The sequence below is a fragment of the Echinops telfairi genome, unplaced genomic scaffold, assembly GCF_000313985.2.
Source record: "Echinops telfairi isolate 266 unplaced genomic scaffold, ASM31398v2 ScPeMD7_7469;HRSCAF=8507_1, whole genome shotgun sequence".
Lineage (NCBI taxonomy): Eukaryota > Metazoa > Chordata > Mammalia > Afrosoricida > Tenrecidae > Echinops > Echinops telfairi.
In genome coordinates, this window is record NW_022111373.1 from 34920712 (window position 1) to 34944296 (window position 23585).

Below are 23585 nucleotides of genomic sequence, written 5' to 3' on the forward strand. Positions count from 1 at the left end.
ACTTTAGCCCTCAATATCATTTTCTCATTTTCCCCCTCCCTCCCCCATGAACCCTTCATAATTCATAAATTATTATAGTTTTGTCATAAGTTACACTGTCCGACTTCTCCCTCCGCCCCCCTTACTGTCCTTTCCCCAGGGAGGAGTCTATACTTAGATTCTTGTCATTGGTTCCCCCCTTCTACCCCACATTCCCTTCACCCTCCAGGCCTCGCCCCTCTCACTGCTGGTCCTGATGAAGTCATCTATCCTGTGTTTCAAGTTGCCATCTGTACCAATGTACATCCTCTGGTCTAGCCAGATTTGCAAGGCAGAATTGGGATCATGACATTGGGGGGGTAGGAAGCATTAAAGAACTAGAGGAGCTATATGTTTCATCGCTGCTACCCTATGGACTCTGAGTCTCCACTATGCACTCACCCACCTTTACAATGACATAATTTCTTGCTCCTTGATGCCTGACACCCGATCCCTTGGACAGCTCATAGTCACACATACTGGTGTGCTTCTTCCATGTGGGCTTTGTTAGCAACCTAATCTTGTAACCACTATACCACCAGGGATCCTCCAAGTGCTCAAGAGCCACACGTATTTAGTGGTTCCCATAATAGCTATGGCAGGTATGAAGAACATTTCCATCACTTGCTACTGTACTTTGAGAGAGGGATGAGAGACAGGAGAAATCATTTCTAGTTCTCTAGTTTTGGGGGCCCATTCCTCCCCATATTTCCTCATTCTTGTCTTTTTACTTGGAGCACACATCCTGTTTCCACCTGATACAATCGTGTTCATCTTTTACATAGTATCTCTCACATTTACTTCTTCTTTGGAATCTTCTCTGGATTTCAAAGCAGTATCTTTCTGTTTCTTTTTATTTGATTTTCCTCAGCAAAGTTGTTCTCTTGTCTTTAGCCTGCCCAACATCCAGGTCCCTTCTCCCTTTGGAGAAAGGTATGACTTCTCACCTTTTTTGTCCATGCGAATTCAGGTGAAGCTACCCTCATCCCTAATCATAATCATAAGTATATGAGCCAGATGAGTCACCCCATCAATCCCAAGACATTCACTGGGGAAAAAATGGAGGTGCTCTCTTCCCATTAACAGTTGCTAAATTGGTTGGAGACATGTCTGGATTGGCTGGTAGCCATCTTGCCAACAAAGGGCAGGTACTGCTTGGGAGTGAAGACAACTCAGAGAAATAAAACTAAGAGAAAAGTACAGATCCTGGATCACATCTCCTCACACCTGGCCACAGCTGCGTCCTGAGTTCTTTGTCCTCCAACAGCAGTCAGGGTAGGCATAAATTCCCTCTGGGCTGTTGGTCTGCATGAAGACTGGCCTCATCATCTCTTAGGCACTTGTGCTCTGCTTGGACAGATGGCAACAGTATAGTTATTTGCTAGTTCTCTGTACTCCCCTTTCTTCCATCCCTTCAACCAGTCAGTCACCCTCTGTTGGCCTCATTTCATGGGTCCTATGTACAAGATTTTTTAAGAGGCATTAATGGATTTATTTTTAATTTAAAAAAATCAATTTTACATTCAAATTATTTTTGATATGCTGATAATCAAATACGGAGCCTAGGGCATGATTTATATTCACTATCTACAGTGAAATCTATTTTTATCAACACCTTTAGAATTTCACAGTGCTGCACATACGTATTACATATTGGTTACTCTCTACTTCACAAGCCACCCAAAGGAAACCCAAACTTTTTACCTGATGAACCCATAAGCACCTCTAGGGCATTGCGCCTTCAACGCCCTCCTTCCAGCTTGACAAGAATGCCACTGACATCACTCAAGTGGTGCACACTAACAAGTCGGCTGGGGGAGGTGCTCCAGCTACCATGCTTGTGGCTCCCATTCCCTTCCTGGGTCCGCTCACTTGCGCCTTCTGAGCTTCCTGTTGGGTTCACGCTCTCATCGCTGTCCTAGCCATGCTGGGGACAGGCCCACCTCCTTAACGGGCTCTCAGTAAGTCACTAAAATATACACCCCACCTATTGCCACGGAAGACGTTCTCCTGCACAGTCACCCTACGCGCTAGAGAATGGCTCCACGGGGTTTCTCAGCTAGCACTTTCACAGAGGCTTCTGCAGCACCCCTGAAGTGGTTTCCAACCACCACTTTTAGGTTAATTACAACTTACCCTGATTGCGGATGTTGGGAAAGTTCCCAGACTCCAACCACCAATTTTCTAATGCAATCCTTTTCAACTAGAATTGGACTAATGAATAAATTATTCATTCATGAACAAGGAACATTTTCTTACACCACACCCCCGCCAAAAAAAAAAAAGGTTTCAATATATCGTTTACAAGACAGGATTAAGAATTACTGTAGAGGACCAGTCACATGGTAAGATTATCTTTTATTAGAGATCTTATATTACATGTTCCCAAAAAGATATAAAATCTTCCAAGAGAAAATATCAAAACCTGTTGATTTCCAAGGTGAACAAAATAATCAAATGAAAGCAAATATTCTGTCAGACAAAGAAATGTGAAAACATTTCCGCATAAGTACAACAAAGACATAGAAAGGTTTATAACACATTTCACAATGTTTATTTCAACCAGTATTTGTAGAAAACAAGGATGCCGAGTTCTCAACACCATAATTGTAACCCCAAATTGAAATTCCCCAAACACACAAACAACTAAGAGAACATAATGAACTACGTGGTCAAAGCGCTATTATGGTAACACATGTAATAAAACTTAAGCAAACAAACATGTCAGCATGGTCACATCCAAGTGTATGGTATTTTAGCGTGCGGCCAAGACACCGAATTATTTAGTCAGTTCTTGACTACCATCCAAAGCAAAAGCATCCTCTCTTCATTTCCCTGATGATATATTCTAAAAACAACTTGAAAAAAGGCAGAAACTTGCTGGTTAGACTTTCTGCTTTCCTTGTGAACAGCTGGTGGCAACACACAGACTAGATCCCAAATGACAGGGGACAGATCCGTCTCAAACAACCAGACGTGGCCAAACCACTGTTATTGCATCAGGATTTTTTTTTTAATATTTCAGCTGCTCAGAAATAACAAAATGAATACACACATCCTTTTAACCACAGAACACAGTGAACTCCCACAGGAAGTTTTGCATTTAAGATGCAATGGAAATACTGATCTTATTCCTGGGATTTGCGTCTGGCAATCCTTCCATCTGTAGATGTCCACAAAAAAGAGGCATTTATCTTTTATTTTCTAATGGTTGTTTATCCTCAAAAAACTAGGAAGGAAAGGTACAGTACATGTTTATTGCATGAAATTACTCCCTTGTAATATCATTATTGACAGTGGTATTGTTTTCCTTATTGTTAAAGGCGAAAGGAGATTATGGGCTTAACCTAACAATAATCTTAGGAACTGCTTCTCGAGTGAAAATCCAGGCAAAATCCAACTACGTGGTGAAACAAACAGAAACTTGGTTTTAATTTCTGTTAAAGATGTTGGAATGACAAGAAGTCAATGGACGTTTTAGAGCCAGATAATACTAAATTTATAGCTTAACATAAAAGGGATTTTTCAAAACTATACATACTCCAAGAATCCTCTCCAGGCTAAAAGTGAACATCCAAAATGAGACTAGTGTTGCTCTTCTTTCACGGTTAAGGAAACACTGATCCCAAATACATTTTTTGGAAAGTACGATAATGGCATATGGGCTACAACTAGATCACCACTTTGAGTGGAACACACATAAAAGGTGAGAATTGGCTGAAGAAACAAATTCTTTAAGAAACCGTGATAAGCCCTAGAGGGGTGGGTTTCAACACAGGATCTATTTAAAGCATTCTTGCGTCAGTCTGGTCCACTCCTGTGAAACGGAAGCAGGGTCTGGATATTGAATGTTACAAAGCCACTGTATTAAGCTGCAGTTTCCTTGGCAGCAGCATATTTTAATTAACACTATTTTTCTTCCTTGTTTGTTTTCTGACAACTTGGTACATTCAAATAGTCAAAATGTTTACAGGAACATCAGCACAGATTTAATGAAACAGATCAGAGTGTGGCCAGCATTGTCAGGCAAAAATTATACAATTTATGTATCATATAAAGTATTCCTCCCCTCCCGCTGCCCACCCTTCCGCCTTGGCCCCAAACAGTACTATGGACACCAAAAGATTTAACAAGACTTATAAAAAAATAAGGCACATTTATCTTGATATGGTAATTTTAAAATAGAAACCCCCCTCTCAGAACACCTGTATTCAAATGAGCTGTGTAAAAAGACTCCTGTGGTACCCCAAATAGGTTTTTGGTACCTATGGAATTGCTTCTTCAATTTGAGTGACAATGGAATAAATTGCACCTATCCCATGTTGTCAAGTAATGAAAAGATGCCTCTTTTTCTACTGCTGAATGAGTTAAGATCTGAACTTCCGGAACTAATTACAAAGGGTGGGAAGGGAAGGGTAAGATGTACGTTAGCAAAAGGTGTGGAAAGCAAGTATGTGTATCATTGAGCGTTGATGATTGCACTTTTCCACGTGTTCCAACATACAAATTTCTTTACTTGTATGAACGACTGCAACCATTTGGCCATTAGCTATTATCACCAGCTTGTATTCCTTTTCGGTCATGTGTGTACTTTTATAAAATTAATGCAGTTAGCAATATGAATACTGCTAAGACTCTCTTCGCAACCCCCAACACAGATATAATTAGTTAGCATTTAACCTGAGATACAATCTGCTGTAAGGTTGTCCCTAAACATTTCTCTGTTTGTTGCATCAAAGTATACTGATGGTGGTAGTGGTTCAAGAAAGGAATGTCGAAACAGAGCAAAAAACACTGGCTTATAGCATGGCTTTTTCTTTTTTCCCCTTTCTTCTTCTTCCTTACTTTTGGGGGGTGAGGAGAGAATCACAGAAGTCATGTTCTCACAGTTGCCAGAAGCTAGAGGGATGCACTTCTTTATTGCACGTCCAACCAATAGAGTACACAAGTCAATGCTGCTCCATCCAAATGTGAAAGCCGGGTTTCACCTCAGCCGGATTCGGAACGTGCTGATTTCCATGGGACTCAAGTTGATCTCACTAATGTTCCGGGCGTCTGGAGGTGCGTGCATCAAGGACAGCGAGGAAGGTGTGAGACTTTCAATAGTAAACTTGCTAAAAAGTTTCTGAACCGACATCTAAAAAGTGAATGACAAGAAGTTAGCATTTTCAGATTAACTCTGAGCAGAGTGGAAAAAACCGGTGAAGAGTGAGACAGAATGCTTAGGTTGCCCAACCGTCTGACTTAGTAATCAGATTGTCTGTGTTCTTTCTTAACTTCTGAGGACACCAGTGCACCATCTGAAAATAACGACCACTCACCCGAATGTTAAAATTGCATTTCCTTTCCTGCCTTACAGCACTAGCCAGGGCTTCCAACCGAACACTGACAACCACAGGGTCGCAGTTTGAAACCCCCTGGCCGCTCTGCAAGGGAAATACGAAGTTCTCCATTCCTGGAAATAGCTTGGTAGACCCCCAGACACTGGCAGTTCTCCTCTGTCCTACAGGGTCCCTGAATCGGAATCAACTCAATGGCAGAGAGTTTGCTTGGTTTCAGATCCCACGCATATACTCAACTGTAGGGTTGGGGTGGAATGGAATCCCTTGAGGGTCAGGCTTACAGTGTGTCTGACAGGCTGAGTTGCCTAGTAGGTAGACCTATCTGCGTATCAGAACCACTCTGCCTGCCCTTGCTGTGCTACAGCCTCTCTGAGGAAGACCACTGGGGCGCCTTCTGTTTCCCAGGAAATTCTGATGGACCTGCCAAGCCAGGGCAGCAATTTGAGCAGAAGTTTTAAAAATGAGCAGCCTGCATGCAGTGTCCAACCTTTGGATCATTTGGCTCACACGTAAATCTGGGTTAATGATAAGATCTAGACCTGTATCACTCAAGAAGAAACAACTGACTGAATCATCTCAACCCTCCTCATTGCTCCTCTATCACGATAGCCATCCGCTCGCTCTCCTGAACTTATTAGAAAACTTGCCTTGGCCCCTCCCTAAAGGAAGAAATATGAGGAGTGAGGACACGGAAGCCCTGGGTGCGAGGAGAAAACATGTGGGCCCATTGAAACGAGCCATTTGATGCTGACAAGGAGTGTGGACTGATGAGGTTGAGAAAGTGTTTTCTTAAGATGGGAGGCCAGAGCTAATTTATAGGCCAGGCAAGAAGAAATGAAACATGGCCTTCCTGTTAGGATTACTGGACGAAAGTGTGGATTTCAAAGTGCATTACCTTCAGCAAGCAACGATCACCCCTAAACTTACCTTCCCCTGAGTAGTGGAACAAAGCAGCCCCGTGGCTCTGCTAGGGAACCGGCAATCAAACCCTTTCCTGTGAAGGATCCAGGCAGCCTCGTCAGAAGGCCCATTGGCTACCTGCAAATGAGCAGAATGTCGATGGAAATAGTAATGCAAACATTCACAGGACTTCATGGGCCGACGTCTTCATTTCAGTATCTTTAACGTACAACTGTTCATTTTAACGATCAAGTGAAGCAAAGCCATCTGGCGCTGGAATTCCATGTTCTGGGGCTACCCTCACCTTGAATCAGGGGTATGTTCCAAAGTTAACTATTACTGCTAAGTAACTACATACCTTGGTTTCTCCCTGGAGTCCCTGATGGGCTTGGGCTTCCTTTTATCTATATACTGCATATTACTTCATCAAGGTGCTTTTAAATAACTCGCTCCCTATTTTATTTTGAAAACAATACATATCAGTTGAATGGGGGGAAAGGGGCTGCTGATGTGCTTCTGAAAAATTCACCAATAGAAACCCTTTGGAGCACAACAGCTGGGCCCACAGTAGGTCATGGACGTGGCTGGGGCCCGGCAGCCATTCTGTGTCCAGCTTCCTGACCACACTGAACTACAATTGTCGCATGAAGTCCCCCTTATCTGGTCAGGGAACACCGTAAGAGTCGTCTTTAAACTGACGCATGCCTCTCTGCCTCTGCTAACCACTAATTATGGTAGACTGAATTGACATTTTAAATTTTTGATGTTAATTTGCTCACTATTTTTACACAAGAGCTTCTGAAATTGAATTAGCTGTGCCTATCAATTGCTAGGGCAATCCACATTTATTAGCTGGAGGCGTCATTTAAACTCACATTACAGAAGCTATTCTTCCTGTGCGGGCACAAAGGAAAGCACCACATGACAAGCCAGCTCTGGGTCTCAGCATCTGCGTCCTTGCATTTAAGTAACAGTGCCACAAAGCGGCTTAGATCGCTGACCATTCTGAAATATAACTAGGTCTCTTACAGTGGGAAGATGCTTATGACAATAAACGAAATGAATTGAAAGTCTTAAGGGGAATTAAGAAATGACACATGCATTCAAGAGAGTTGTGTTGCTCAGCACGGGCACATTGATGAATCTGCTTCTCCTTTATCTGGCCACAGATATGCCCAAGTTCTTGATCAGTCTCACTAGGGGATACAATCTCTTACTGTGCTATCAAGACCTCTTCTCTGAGCATCGGCCAGCATTCTCACCACAGATTGGCTTTTAATGTGCCTGAACAGTTAGTTAAAAGCTATCTTCACCTCAATCCTTGGCTGGAAAAACTTACGTTAGGATGTTTCACACTGGTATTTTGCAGTAGTACTGCTAAGATTTTGTGCAGGAAGAGGAAAAATCATTTAAAGTACTCAGAGTCATCAAAGGACTACATAAGCTACAGAAATGTTAAGTCTTATTCCTCCTGTCAGATATGTAGTCAATTAACATAGCCTGTCTAGCCATAATCCCTTATGTGATATATTATAAATGCTAGCCTCTATGCTCAAAGAGCTGGAGCAAGAAATCTGGAAGACAGCTACTCAACCAATTGACTAGAAGATTTGTACGCATTCTAAAGAAATGTGACCCAATAGAATGCTCAAATTATAGAACAATATCATTCATATCACATACAAGTAAAATTTTGCTTCAGATCATCCAGCAATAGTTGCAGCAGTACATTGAGTAGGAGCTGGCAAAACTTCAGGCTGGATTTAGAAGAGGATATGGAACAAGGGATATTTTAGTAGTTACATAATTTCAAGTCAGGTCAACTTAATAAATAAGAGTGAAGTATGGTATCTCTTTGTGGGTGTGGCCTTCTCATAAGGAGGGTCCTGCCTGGGAACCTCCCCCTCATTTCTCTGCTTCCCTTCCTGCTGGCAAGCCATGCTGCTGCGACCTGGCAGAGCCCTATGATGCATCCACTGCCATTGCGTCCACAAGACTGCAGCCACTGGCCTGCGATCTTCCTGCATTAGTACATGTGGCTTCATGAGTCTGAAGAGGAATGTATGGACTAGAATTGGACTTATGGACTAGTATCAGACTTGTGGACTTGATCTGGACTGTGCTGGGATGTTTGTTTGCTACACAATTACTTCTTGATATAAAGCTCTCTCTTACACATATATGAGTGTCACCGAATTTGTTTCTCTAGTCAACCCAGCCTAACACAGCTATACATCATTGCTAAAGTCAAATGGATCTGGGCTGAAAGCAGAGAATACCAGATGATGTTTACTTGTGTTTCAGTGACTATGAAAAGGCATCAACTGTGTGGACCATAATAAACTGTGGATAACCTTGAGAAGAATGGGAATTCCAGGGGGCTCTGGTGGCCTTGGGGTCCTGCATTTGGCAGCTAACTGCAAGCATTCTGGCCATTTTGTTCCCTTGCTGCAAAAGCAGGGACAGCAGGAAGGCGACAATTGTGGCAACATGCTTGCTCTTAGGCTAACAGACACACGGGGCCTTTAGCAGTTTCCCTGGGTCACGCGGAAGGTTGGCATGCCCGCTCTGAAAAGAGGGAGGTTCAAGTCCACCCAAAGGCACCCAAAGGCAGAAAAGCTGGTGGTCTATTTCCAAAGGGTCAGCCCCTCAGAACCCTTCAGGACACAATTCTACCTGCCACAAATGGCACACATGAGGTGTTGGAGCTGACTCAAGGGCACTTGTTCATTTCTTCAATTTTGAAGGCCTTTAGCAGACAAAAAGGAGTAACAACAACAACGTGTGAGAGGGAATCAATCCTACCTTTGAATTACAGCAGGAGATTTAAGTGAAAGCAGAGACTCAATTCCCGAGAGTTAACCTTCACTGAGGGAGTGAGGAGGTACACTTTCTCTGAAGACTAAAAGTGCACCCCGTTCTCACGGTCCAGTAACACCAACTGAAGTAGCAATTGTCTTGGTTCAAGTTTGTTTTTGTTTTTTTTAAATCTAATATTCATGAAAGTATCAGTGTTCAAGCAAAATTAACGGAGGCAAAGAAGCGGTTCTTCATACTTTCAAAGTCTGTCTAGACATTTTATTTCCAACACAACTGCTTTGAAAAGTAGACAAACTGTGAGTTTAACTTGGAGTATGCATGCTGGAGAACAGATACCTTCCAATAGTCATACCGGATGCTCCAGGATTGTAAACAGACTTTGAAAGAATGGTTTTTACATTCATTAACATGGGTGTAATATCTGGGCCTCACAAAGAAAGGGGAGAGGGTAGGGCTGAAAAGTCCTATTTTTTTTTTGTAGAAAAGTCCTACTTTTTTTTTTCTTTTTTTGGAAATATGACTTTGTGGCAAGCATTATGTGAGGTGAGCCTCAAATGAACTGTCTTTGTGAAACAGCTGAGCTGTTAAGTGTGCTTGGATCACTGAGAGTAAGGCTGAGGGGCTCAAAGACATCCAAGGGAAATCTCCTGCACAACTATTTTGGAAGATAATACCAACCTGCAGTTTGTAGACTAAGCTGGACTTATTATTCTTCCAGTAATTTGAAGGAGTGAGGGAGATGATGATTTGGCGTTGGGAAGAAGGCTATTAGGGGCTTAGAGACACTGGGTCAGAAGCAAGGTTTTGGTTGTAGCATGAACAAGTTATGTGACTTTGAGCAAATCACTTAATAGTGCTCTGAAAATTGACTGAATTGGGACACACTCTAACCAGAGTCCCTTTGAGACAGTGAGCTGGTGTGAAGGAAGGGTGAGAGAAAAATCTGTCTATGTTAACAAATGGATGAAGGCATGATGAACTTAGTTCATGGCACTACACTGTACACATGAAAACTGATGACACGGTAGATGTTTCGTTAAATGTCTCTTTACCACATACACTCACAAAAGGCCCGTGAGGACGGGGGGCGGGGGGGGGGGGGGGGAGAAGAGGGAGGGGAAAAATGAGGACCTAATGTGGGGGGTAACATAAATACATAAATTTCTAAAAACGACACGCGCGATAGCAGCAATCATTGCTGCTGAAGTTCATTGAGCACTTGCTTGGAATGCTTTTCATGAATTATAACCATTTACTCTCATAAATCTTGTGAAATAGTTGAGAAGACACACAAGTCTAGGATAGTATTTGGTTTGTGCAGGCCCAGCTCTATTACAAGCCTTTTCTCTGACACCTTGATAAGAATAGTCACAACGAAACCTGTTTCCCAAAGGTTCGATAGGCGTCCCACCTGAGTACAGAAAGGGAGGGTAGCACCTTGGTTAAGCACTCTGCAGGAGACAGACCGGCCATCTGCTCTTCTGAAAACCCGTCTAGAAAACCCTGTGCTACTCTGTCCCACGTGGTCATTAGGAATCAAAATTGGACTGGAATGTACCCAACAACAAAAACAGACAACAACAACAAAAACAACAGTGTCTTTTCCCAAGCCCTCAACATTATCTTTTTGTTCCCATGCAAGATGCAGGTCTGAGTGAGAAGGTGGAGTCAGCCAAGCCTGAGTGTCCCTCCCATTCACTATGACTATGTGACCCTAACAAATTCACTATCAAGCTCTACAGACATCTAGTCCTTGCCAACTCACACAGACCCTCTAAGGGCAGGGAGAACTGCTCCTGTGGGGTTCTGAAACTGTAACTCTTTACGGGAGTAGAAAGTCTCATCTCCCTCCCACGGTCAGCGGTTTTGAACTGCCGAGCTTGCAGTTAGCAGCCTATTGAGTATGCAGTCAGGGATCCAGGGGTGACTTACCAAACCCCCAGCACACAAAACCAACGGCCCAACAGGACCAAACTCATTGCCATCAAAGTTTACAAAAAGTCCTTAGCAGAATGCCCGGCATTTAGACAATTTAAGTCTATTTTACATAAAACCTCGGAATCTATACATTGAGTGGATTGCAACTTCTAATGCTACAAAAAAAAAATGTGTATAAGTTATTGTGGGATAGACAACTAATTTGGCTCTGTAAGCATTCTCTCAAGTCGCAATAAAGAGTATAAATATGCTATTTCACTTTTCGAAAGCGTGTATGTAATATATTACATGTGTGGTGATGTACAGATAGGTTTTTTTTCTTTGAGAGTAGAATTCATCAGAGCTGCTCATTGGTTAAAACATGATGAACGACGTGTGTGAGGAATACAAGTCAAAGTGACATTCAGGGTTACTTTGGCAATAAGCTTCAACCTTCTCTAATTGATAAAAATATGTCAGACATTTATATTTCATAGTAGTAACAATCCGAACAGCTGAGCTATCACAGGTGCAAACCTTCATTTGCTATCTGTTAGACTCTGTTGTAAGTGCTTTTCAAAGCGTACTCCTTTAATCTTCAGAGCACCTTAAAGGTGGCTACTATCCCTATCTTCATACTCCTAAGGAGGAAGCTGGGACCCAAAGAGTTAAGTGGCTCCCTCTAAGCCAGAGAGAGCAAGTGGAAAAGCTGCCTTCAAATCCACATGCGCTCACCCCAAAGTGTGTGCTCTTCACTACTTTACTCTCCTACGTTTCCTCTACTTAGAGATGCCTCTAGCTAGCTAGCTAGAAAGGCAAACAATGTTATAAACACGTGCACATTACCACTCTGAATTAAGCCTGGAGAAATGGAACATTTAATCAATGGTTCTGTTACAGAGCTTAAACCATGACTTATCAACGTGTCTATCAATTCAGAAAGCAAAGGTTGGAAACTTTTTCATCCACCCACAACTCATCCATTGATTTACCCCATTTCAAATAGGGTTTATACACATTCTGAAAACTTTGAGTGTTTGTGACAGTCTCATCAAAGGACAGGAGCAGACCTATTCATCTGTGCATGTTAGCGGGGAGGTGCAGGGCTTTACCTACTGTGGCTCCTCTAGCCAGAGGTTTGTCAACGCCCATTCAGTGACCTGACAGGACAGGCTAACTGGGCAGATTTCCCTTTTCCCTAAAAAATCTGGGTAAGCGCAGGTGGAGAAAGATCTAAATAGTTATTACATAGTTTGGTTTTAAGTGACTGTTAATAGGGTTAATTGTAATTATAGAAACTTGGAACACTACTTTGAGGATTTGTCAATTTTGTTGCCCATAAGAAATAAGCTACCTCAAAACAGGAACAGGCAGGTCGTTAATATGATCAAGAAAGAAGAGCCAGGAGTGGAGTCTGGTCTCTAGACCCCATGTTGCTTGTGTGCTGAACCTCCTTGATGCAGGAGGCCGAGGGTTATGAACCAGAGACGTGGCAGAGGAGTGGTGGCAGGAGAAACAGCAGAAGCAAGAAGCAGAGTATCAGATAGACGGGGTGGGGTAGGGGGTGGGGGGCTTCCTGGTCTACGAAGTGAGTGAAAAACGAGTGAGTGCCTTTGGATGGGAAGCTCACTTGTTGATGAGCTATCTAAGGAGTTCAGTTTGCTGATCCATGAAGCTAGAGCCAAGTACCTTTGTTGAAGCTGGTGGAGGGATGTGTCCTTTGAGCACTCATCAGCAGCAGTCGCACTCATCTGAGAAGGGCAGGTGCCAAAGACTAGGGAGGGATGCGCCTGTGGGTATGGCTGAGGAGGAGCTCCTGAGTGGAAAACCTGTAACTGGAGCATTTCTGGTCCTAAATTGTAACCTGTAATTCCCTTAATAAACCCCACAAGCATGTGTATGGTCCATGAGTTGTGTGGCCCCTGTAATGAATGACTGAACTCAGGAGAGAAGTAGGCAGTCTCTTGGTAGGGGCAACTTGTGTCAGAATTGTAAAGGAGGTTGGAAGGTGAAGGCATGTCTGACCTCCACTTGCCCTCAGTATGAGGTGCAGTTTGGTTCTCATCCTTCTCCTTGTGAAGTCGAAGGAGGTGAGATGCCACCTCCATCCCACTTTTACAGTGGGTACTTAAATGTGAGGCCCGAAAGTCAGTCAACATCCGCGATGTCTTAATACTGTATGTACACGCAACCCTTTTCTGGAGAAGAGAAAGTTTCTAACTCTGACCAGATTCTTCAACAGGCATGTGACGTCACCCTGCTGACATGGTGTCAAAGGCACACATCACTTAGGGCATAGAAAAACACGGGATGGGAAAATACCTTCAACCAGCTCAGAGCCTGAATTTCCCTAACAGCACTCATTTTTTAGTGCATCGTGGCAGCTGGAAAGGTTAGGAAATTGCACACGTACTCAGAAATCTCATGACAGGAAATAACCAGTAGAAGTCATTTTCGAGGGTACTTATTAAAATGTTCAATACTAGTAATCCTGTTTTGATCAACAAGGTAAGATGATAGAAAGAGGAAGAAAATGGGCATTCTCAGATAGCGAACAACAAAGGAATACTTCCCCCATCACTTTTTCTACTTTACAAAGCTAGGGAGATCAATAAAGTACCAATCAATTCTTGTAAGAAAGGAAAATAAAAACCTTAAACTGCCTCTTGTAAGTAAAGAAGGAACAGTGTTACTAAGTGCAGAAAGAAAATTTTACCTGATTCTGATGTTGTTAAAATGACTGGCTAACTATGTGGAAGAAACAGTCACAAGTCAAAGTAAATCCCACAGAGAATATAATTAAATAGACACTGAAGACAAAGGTGTGCATAAGCAAAGGTGGTGAAGAAAGCTGATGGTGCCTGGCTATCAAAAGATACAGCATCTGGGGTCTTAAAGGCTTGAAGATAAACAAGCGGCCAACTAGCTTAGAAGCAACAAAGCCCACATGGAAGAAGCACACCAGTATGTGTGACCACGAGCTGTCGAAGGGATTGGGTGTCAGGCATCAAGGAGCAAGAAATCATGCCATTGTAAAGGTAGGAGTGCAGAGTGGAGACTCAGAGTCCATCGGTAGGCAACTGAACACCCCCCTGCTGAGGGGTTCTGGGGAGGAGACGAGCTAATCAGGGTACAGGGTAGCAACGATGAATCATATAACATTCCTCTAGTTCTTAAATGCTTCCTCCCACCCAATATCATGATCCCAATTCTGCCTTGCAAATCTGGCTAGACCAGAGGATGTACATTGATACAGATAGCAACTTAAAACACAGGGAATCCAGGATAGATGACTCCTTCAGGACCAGTGGTGAGAGGAGCGAGGCCTGGAGGGTGAAGGGAATGTGGGGTAGAAAGGGGGAACCGATTACAAGAATCTAAGTACAGCCTCCTCCCTGGGGGATGGACAGCATAGAAGAGGGTGGAGGGAGAAGTCGGACAGTGTAACTTATGACAAAACTATAATAATTTATGAATTATGAAGGGTTCATGAGGGAGCGGGGAGGGGGAAGGGAGGGGGAAAATGAGCAAATGATATTAAGGGCTAAAGTAGAGGGCAAATGTTTTGAGATTGATGAGGGCAACAAATGTACATATGTGCTTGACTCAATGGATGTATGTATGGACTGTGATAAGAACTGTATGAGCCCTCAATAAAACAATTAAAAAAAATATTTCGACTTGAGCATCCCTGGGCCATACGAATGGTTAAGATGCTAGGTGACTCATCAAAAGTTTGATACCATCCAGATGTGCCCTGGGTGAAGGGCCTGGTAAACGGCTTCCCCACAGTCCCATCACTGAAACCCTATGCAGGACACAGTTCTAGTCTGACACACACGGGGATACCCTGAGTCAGAGCTCCTGACAGCACCTGGGAAAAATCACTGAATTCAGGGTGCAAGAACATGAAGGGCATGGGAAGTAATCAAAAGAGGGAAAACTAACCGCAACACATAAACTAGACATAATTTTGTAAAATATCAAAGCATAGTTGCTCCACGAAGGCTAACTTACTGGATTAGTTAAGTCCCCCTATTTCCTCACTCTGTACCACCATCTAGTTTTAAACCAGGCTCAGACCTGTCCTCCAGAGATGCCCTCAGCACACCTGACGTCAACAGCATTGCTCTCTCTGAAGAGCGACTCTGGTGACCTGGCTTGCCTATTGAGTGCACTGGAGTGGTGCTCCTTCTTCTGCACAGTTCTTGAATCTGTCTAGAAGTGCTTCCTGCTCTTGATATAACAGAAGAAGGGGTGACACACAGCAAAGGGTTAAAAGCAGGGCCTACAGTGTTTCCTACTGTTGTGCGGAGGGTCGCTGTGAGCGGAAACTGACTGGAGAGCGTTTACCACCACCACCACCACCACCACCACCACCACCACGGCGGACACATTTCTAGAGAGGCTGTGTAACACACTCTGAGGCAGTGTTTCAAGACTGCAAAAACGAAACGTCCAATTCATTTATTCCACACATAAATGAGGGGACTTCAAAAAAAGTTGGTGGAGGAAAAGTAATAGATGATTTTCCAACAACTTTTTGCAGCCTCCCCTGGCATGTTCATGTGTCTGGGTATGGTTACCGGGTTCTACCTCTACATATGAAGTAGGGAAAAGCTTTCTAAATGAAAACATACATTAAACTCAGTATCATCAAAGGAACCCTGGTGGTTAGTGGTTACATGTTGGGCAGCGTTCCACATGGTTGGCCATTTGAAACCACCGGCAGCTCCACAGGGCAAAGACTGACTTTCTACTCCACTGAGCAGTTAACAATCTCAGAACCCCACAGGCAGTCGCTATGAGTCAGCACTGACTTGAGAGCAGAGTTTGGTTTATTATTATCAAACAGGTCATGGATATCAGGAACGGAGTTAAAAAACAAACCAAGTACCTCTGTCATAGAATTGATTCCGACTCAGCACTTCTATAAAAGGTTCCCAAGACTGTAAATCTTTATAGGAATAGACAGCCTCATCTTTTTCCCGTGAAGCAGCTGGTGGGTTTGAACTACCCGCCTGGCAATACAATGGTTACCTGTCAGCACCGCCAGCATCCCCTGGGGCAGTCAGCAACTGAGAAGTCTGGCACTCTACCCTGGGGTGACACCCAGCCCTGAGATTCAGAAGACGGGGGTGGGGTTTGTGGGGGAGTTGGGGTTGGGGTGGGGTGTGTGTGTTCCTGATTCTGTGGTTTACCACTGGAGTACTTTATTTTCATTGTTTACTCTCACTAACCTTACCTTTATTTTCCCAGTTTACTAAACTGAGTTAACTAAGCAACTTCTGGAATCAGGAAGGTTTGTTTATGTTTTAAATTACTTATTGAAGGGGACCTTTTTCCTGTGAATTAGAATCCCAGAGATGGGAAAATTTATAAACATTTCTGTTTTTATAATCGTCCCTCTGTGATTTGGACCCAGTTCATCTATGCTTGGTAGTCAGCACTGCTGAGCCACCTCAGTGGGTTCATATCTTTCGTATTTTTTTTTTTTTTGGTCTTGTTTCCACCCTTCTCCACAGGGTCTCAGGAAGACTACCTTGGACTCAGAATCGAGGGACCCCGGAGCCCTCATGGGGTAAGCACTGGGCTGCCGACAGCCTGGTGAGCGGCTCACACTTACCAGCGGTTCCAATGAAGACAGAGGGGCAGGCTGCTCCCGTGCAGACGCACAGTCTCTGAAACTCTATGGAGCAGTTCCCTTCTGCCCAACGGGGTCAAAAGACCTGAGGGCAGTGTGTTTGGGTTTGGGATGAAGCTGAGAATGGGTGGGCATAGTGTTGGTGGGGGAGGTCAAGCAGGACGAAGGTGTGCCTTTATCATGGCCAGGTGATACTGAGACATATTCCTCATGGAATTATTGCACAGTGGTGGGGGCAGTGGTGGTGGTGGTAGGAGGCAGGACTTAAATATTGAGCAAACAGGCCTCAATGGCCTTGTTTAGAATCTGATCTCTATGATGCCAGCATTTCCACAGGAAACATAAACTGCAATCTCCAAATGAACAACTTATTACAGTGCCAGCATACAAATAAATACAGGATCGCGATCTAAAATGTCTTGGATTGGCTTCTGGATTTAATCATTTACAGGACAGCTCTTAAGTAACAAGCTGTGTTTGAATCGATACCCACATCACCTTCCTTCAATGATTACCTTTCTCTATCAGGTGTTAGGGGACAAAGAGCAATTCTTTAAGGAAGCCATTCTGAACGCACTAATCAATCCCCATGGATTACTGGTGGGCTTTCAAGCATTGCTGTAAGTGCGTGTTTAAGAGTCCAGGCTAACAGGAACTGGCATCAGTTGATATGATCCCGCAAAACAACCGCGCATACTTAAGTTCTCATCATGCGCCAGCAATAATAGTTATAAGTATGCATTAACATCTCAGTCTTTACTGCTTGTCAAATCCATACATTTCTCAACTGCTCTCTATTCTCTCCGCAGACATCTCAATCACACCGGACTTGGCATATTCATCAGCCTAGCAACCTATGATTACCAAGCATTTCTGTGTTCAAAGGGCTTGCGGGGCATTATTTCATCTCTTTCCCCTCCAGATCTGGAGCAGTCATACCCGGTACTAGTCTCATTTTATGAATGGCAGCTAAGTCAGTAGTTACTTAGTCAACGGTCATGGAAAGTAAACCTGTGTCCGAGATGGGAAGCATGGTGGCTTCAGGGGGATGGAAGCCAGACTGTAGAAAGCCCATGGTAAGGTTCTGAATGCATGTGGCAGGCAGCAGGATTTTAATCTGGGAATGGATACAATTTGTATGACAACAGGACAGCCAACAGCAGGCCATGAAATGCAAGAAAGTAAGTGACCACTCAGAAGAGGCGGCCTTGTAGTGTGAAACCCACCAGTAGTTCCACAGGAGAAAAACCTCATAATTTGTTCCTGTGAGGATCAACCATGGCGAATGAGTTGATTCTGACTCATAGCGACCCTACAGAACAGAGCAGACCTACCCCATAGGATTCCTAGGGTTCTAATCTTTATAGAAGCGGACTGCCATATCTTCTCCCTTGGAGAAAGTTTGAACTACCCACCTTTTGGCTAACAGCTGAGTACTTAACCACTGTGCCACCAGGGTTCCTCCTGTAAAGATTTCAACCTAGAGAACCCTATGGACCAGCCTTACCATAGTCCTCTGGTTCACCACGAGTCAGAATCGATTTGATGACACTCAACTATGATTAAAAAAAGGTGAACTGAAACTAGCCTAGGATTACAGTAGGTAACAGCCCACATTCATTGCTTCCTGTCAGCTCTGGGATGCCCAGAAAACCCTCTCATTTCAAATATCTACAAGACAGGATTCATCTAGAAGAGAGGTTAGGAAGTGCAGTGGCTGCCCTCCCCAAGGCCTTTGGATTCTCGGGTTGCTGAAGGCCCCACTGTCTTTGCTGAGAGGTGGTAACCTGAGACTCAAGAGTCCCCTGCATCCTTTCACTCCCTTACTAGCTCATGGATTAAGGAAAGCTGCCCTTCCCTAGTGCTTTCCATAAGCCGAAGAGCAGACTCATGAAAGACTACAGAAGAATCCTAAAAAAACCCAAACACCCACCCATAAGATCCGTACACTCAGGAAAGTGTTACTGAGCCCCCACTCTGTACAGAGGGTTTCCAGGCTGGAGAATAATACAACACAAGCCCTGCTCCTGCCTCTGGACCGCCTCCTTCACATTTGCTCGAACTCTACCTGAAATACTCTTCCCCCAGAATTCTGCAGGAGTTTCTTATTCTTCCATATTTTTGCCCCTATACTCACCTTCCTTGAGGATGTTTCTCCAACCGCCCTGTTCAAACAGGAAATACCTTCTCCCCTTATCTCCCTTCCCTCCTGCATTTCTCTATGGCCACGATCACTTTCACATAAGCTTTTCTTTTTTCCCTTTATTTTTCCTGTCTTACTAGAAGGGCAGGGGCTTTCGCCTATTTTGTTGATCTCTAGCACCCATAACAGCAAGTAGTACATAACAGACGTGAAACAAATCTTGCACATTTACTTACGTGATTAAACAGGCCTCTCAACACAGAGAGACATATACATTGGCCGCTAGCATTTGCTTGCATTCATCACTACAAGCCAAATAAAATTTCTGGAGAGCCAGAAATAAGTCCTTTATCATGGACATAACATTTTATAAAGCCCTAAATGGCTTATTTTGTGAGTATTTGTTCTTCAGTCTTGTTTATTTTAGTTCTTTGCTCTTAAAATAAACACGCCTTTCCTCCTGGTTGTTTTCAAACACCAACACTTTCTTCTCATGTGCAGGCCATTTAGTGTATTTCCCACAGAATCTGTAACCACTTACTATTTCCAGCTAAATGTATGTCAACTCCGAACATCAAAACACCCACAACATCTAAGGGTGATGCTGATTTTAGAATCCTTATTATTTTCAAACGCAATCTTTTGAAAAAGTGGGCAGGTATGTCAACCAAAGCAGTCTAAGTGGATTAAATTCCACACCTAAGAAAGCTTCCCCACGTTCTTCCTCTAGTAGAACCTTGCACTTCTTCTGAGGAGTTGTAGAAATTTATAGGAGGAAGAGAAAAAAACAAAACAAAACCCAGAGCATCCTCCAAAGAAACAACCAAGTGCTATTCTTTCTGTTTCTCCATCTCCTGAGAAACACAGGCTAATAAGAAGGAATGAATGGACAATGTTTGTAAGACCGGGTTCTTCCACCTACTAATTACGTGACCCCAGGCCAGCATTAACTTACTTAGCTGTACAAAGAAGATGATATTCCCTGACCTGCTCACCACACAGAACTTTTCAAAGAATCAACTAAATTAGTATTGGGATAGTGCTCTAAAATATAGAGCACTAGTCAAAGGAAAGGGATAATGATTCTGCCTAAGGGTGAAACCCTCTTAATCACCCCTTGGAGCACAGTAGAGCTGACAGAACCGTTTCTTCTCCCCACTCCTTTACATCAAGAGTGCGTTAACAAGTTCTCTTTTATAGATGTGTTTCGGAATATACCTTTGACTGTATTGTCCGCAGATTAACTAGATGAATATCACAGGGCAAAGATGACAGTAATGGAGAAAATTCACCCAGCAGCTGAGGGGTGGGCGAGGAGACCTTTTCTGTCATTGAAAAGACGGGATGATTCAGGAAAGCAGAAGTGAAGTGGCTAAGGAGGGATGGGTAACTGACCGACTTCTTCTCTTCTTCCTATCGAGAGAAAACACAAGTGCCTCAGAGCCACTCTACAGTTTCAGTTCTTACAATACCAACCTATATGAAAACTCACACGAATTTATCCTATTTCATAAACAATTCTTTTAAAGTACATAGATTATCAAGTTCATTTACAAGTGATAATACAGGGAAATTAATAGTGTTCCCTTAACTCATATGCTAAAAAAATTTCCCCCCCTATTAACATAAAGAACACTGACATTTCCCATAAACACTTTAGAAGAAGCTATATTTTTATAGACTTTTTTTCAATAGTCTCTTTCTCCACATTTTACTATTACAGTCTCCTGGTCCTACTTACACAGGTAAGACCATACAGAAATGTACTGATTCAGTGTTACCAAAAAAGACCAGGTAATCAATAATAGGTAAAGGGAGTTAAATGTTATGTAATAATAGGATTGAAAAGAAAGAAAACTCTAAAAACTGTTTTTAAACATAACACAGGTGGCATGCCTAGAGTAGCTGATTATTTTCTGTTAAACATGGTAAATCATTGCCAATTGCTTCATTCTACTTTAGTCCCCAAACAAGAAATGTGTTTTAGACAATGGTTATCTGACATCCACATGGTACAATTATTAAATGTAATTTTGGAGTGTTTTATCCTTTGTTACAGTGCATACATATTTACCAGCATTTCAGCACAATCAAACATTATGCAAGTCTATGAGGGTTGGGGATCTGCATATCCTAGGTGTTATTACAAATTCAAACCAATGACTAAGTGGGATTTTACCCAGTAACACCCAAGGAGTGAAAACAGACACAGGGAAGCCCCGAGAAGAGACATGGACGCATAAAGGTCTTTTGATCACAAGCTACATCTGAAGCAAATTTAACGTTGTATCTTATTTTTAAAAATGACAGTTCCACTGATGACTTCAGATTTTGCATTCCTTTTGTAATACGGGTGCAAATAAAAGGTTTGGGTACTTATCTGTTTGAAAAGAAAGGATTTAGAGATGGGACAGAGCTCGAAATTCAGAATGTCAGATCAGGATTGAAGAGAAAGGTACTAGCCAAGAGTGAGTCGCATCTTCCCAGCAGCTAAGCGGAGATGCCATTACAATTCAGAGAGTGGAGAGAGAGAGAAAATGCAATGAGGCAGCAGAGGGACACTATGATATTAAGATACTGACAAAAACTATTAGGCCTGAAAGAAGGTTTTTAAGATGCAGCCATTCTACATTCTTTTTAAAGGAGAGATTAAATAAAGCATATAGAATATTCTCCAACAATAATGAAATTTAATGCAACTTGTAAAATAACACGAATAGAGCAGGTATATTTTCAACAAGACAGTTTAAATGTACTCCAAGATCAAAGGACTTCATAATGTAGGTCAGGATTGCTGACAAAATCACTTTGAATAATGAAAGATAAAAGATTCCAACAGAAAGGAAAACACCTGACTTATCAGATTTGTGAGGCATCAAGTCTATTCTAGGTCAAGCTCTCGGGAACATTCAGGAAAGCTCTGGGCTGGCTTTCTTCTATGCTCTTGGCAGGATTCCTGGGCACTTCAGGTGAGAGTAGGTGGGGCACTCCCCGACTGATCTCAGGGGCAGCAGTGTGTGCATACACCACTCTTCCCAACTCCAGATCAGGTGCCAGACCCTCAGTGCTTCCCCAAACTGACTTCACATCAGATCGGTCTTTGGGAGCCTTTAAAACACATCCTTTAAGTCTGTTAAATCCTAATCCTCAGGGGTAGGGATCCAGGGAAGGTGAAGGTTAAATGCCTCCCCAGGTGAACTCATGCAGTCAGCTCCACATTACCCTGTACACTTGTGATGGGAAGTGCCAACCCAAGTCCCCTCCAGCTCTTGGAGAAGGAACAGCTCCCACTGGGATGAAAACTGTATGCAGTGCTCATGGTAGTACTATTCACAGTATCTAAAGGAAGCAACAGGAGAAGTGTCTACCAACAGATGAATAAACACAACACAGCACACAAACACAACAAACTATGATTCAGGCATAGACAAATGAAGTCTTATTCATGCAATTACATGGATGAACCTTGAAAATATTGTGCTGCATCAAAGGAGACACACAGGACAACTATCTCATGATTCCCTCTTACATAAACAATTTGAATAGGCAAATTGATAGAGACCATAAGTTTAGGGATGGTTACTAAGGATCGTTGGGCAAGGGATAGGGGGAGTTATTGCTTAAGAGGCCATAGGAACATCTGGGGCTAGGCAGAGGTGATAGCTGCACAGTAAGCTGCATGTAAGTAATGTCACTGAGTGGTACACACGGTGGAATGTTTGAAACGGCAAATGTTTTATCATATATATTTTATCACAATAATATAAAAATGAATAAGCTCCACCTTTCAGTGACTTCTGGATTACAAAAACAAACTACTTTTTATCAAAAGCTTGATAAAAGGAAACAATATTGGACACAGTACATAGAAAATTCAAGAACTGTGCGCTTTCTTGTCCTTAGCAAGGCAAGAGCGAGCCGCTCATGGAACAGTTGTGGTTTGTGCCAAACGAGAATAAGAAATCCAGAACACCTCTGACAGCTGGGCTGGGCAGGCCAAGCAAAGTCTCCCCCAATTCATCCCACCGTTTTTACAAGCTCACCAGAACAGCGCACCTTTGAGCTATCAATGTTTGGACTAACCTCTCAGAAACATAACCTTTCCATCATAAGCTGGACCATCACCCCAAGTTCGTAAAAAATGTTTGCTTATATGAATAGTGTATATTTGCTTAAGCTATAAATGAATTCCCCAGTCTTGCTGCAACTAATATAGTTTAATACACATTGTTTAGTTTCTCCATTAGTCCAAAGGCTTCCGACTATGCCAGCCTAATTTTCTGCCTGAAATGAAAATTTCCTGTACAACCCGACCCAAATCATACAGGGTTGCGTGAGAACTTATCTGTAGTAGTTACATAATCTTGAGTCAACTAGAGGATAATCAGAGTGAAGGGGCAGAGTCTAGCCTGTCAATCAGGTCATAGCCTGATGATGCCTCTTTGTGGCGTGGCCTTCTCATGAGGATTCTGGGAACTAACTAACTCTCTCTCTCTCTCTCCCGGCTTTGCCTTGCTGTGGAGCAGCCACTCTGACAGAGAGCTGGAGGAGCCACGTGGAGACTGTATGGCGGGATCAATACCAGGCTGACTTCTAGCAGCAGGTGACCTTGAATCTCCCCCACCCATGCAGAGCTGACCAGAGCTAGCTGAAACAACTAGCCACAAGTGGCCTTGAATCTCCCACACACACCTGAGGAGCTGACCAGAGCTGGCTAATGGCCCACTTTGTTCTCGACCTGCCGCTCTTCACCTGGCACCGGCATGGCCCGTTTGGCTCAGTGCCCACTTTGCTCTCCACC

At 43.1% G+C, this 23585-nt stretch overlaps 1 protein-coding gene and 1 long non-coding RNA gene across 2 annotated transcripts in view; one reads left to right on the plus strand and one right to left on the minus strand.

Annotated features, from left to right (window-relative positions):
• Window positions 1-2356: 2356 nt before the first annotated feature.
• Window positions 2357-23585, minus strand: part of MAN2A1 (mannosidase alpha class 2A member 1) — a 206580-nt gene continuing 185351 nt past the window's right edge. Inside the window, exons 20-22 of the mRNA XM_004706587.2 lie at window positions 20003-20197; window positions 6288-6398; window positions 2357-5155 (exon numbers count right to left, since the gene is read on the minus strand). Of these exons, the coding sequence (XP_004706644.1) occupies window positions 5003-5155; window positions 6288-6398; window positions 20003-20197 (459 nt within the window). The 3' untranslated portion in view covers window positions 2357-5002. The remainder of the gene's footprint in view (window positions 5156-6287; window positions 6399-20002; window positions 20198-23585) is intronic.
• On the plus strand, window positions 16255-23351 carry LOC123521091. The gene is made up of 4 exons (XR_006679575.1): window positions 16255-16299; window positions 16523-16578; window positions 17451-17583; window positions 23311-23351. It is a non-coding gene; the product is annotated as an uncharacterized LOC123521091 (long non-coding RNA).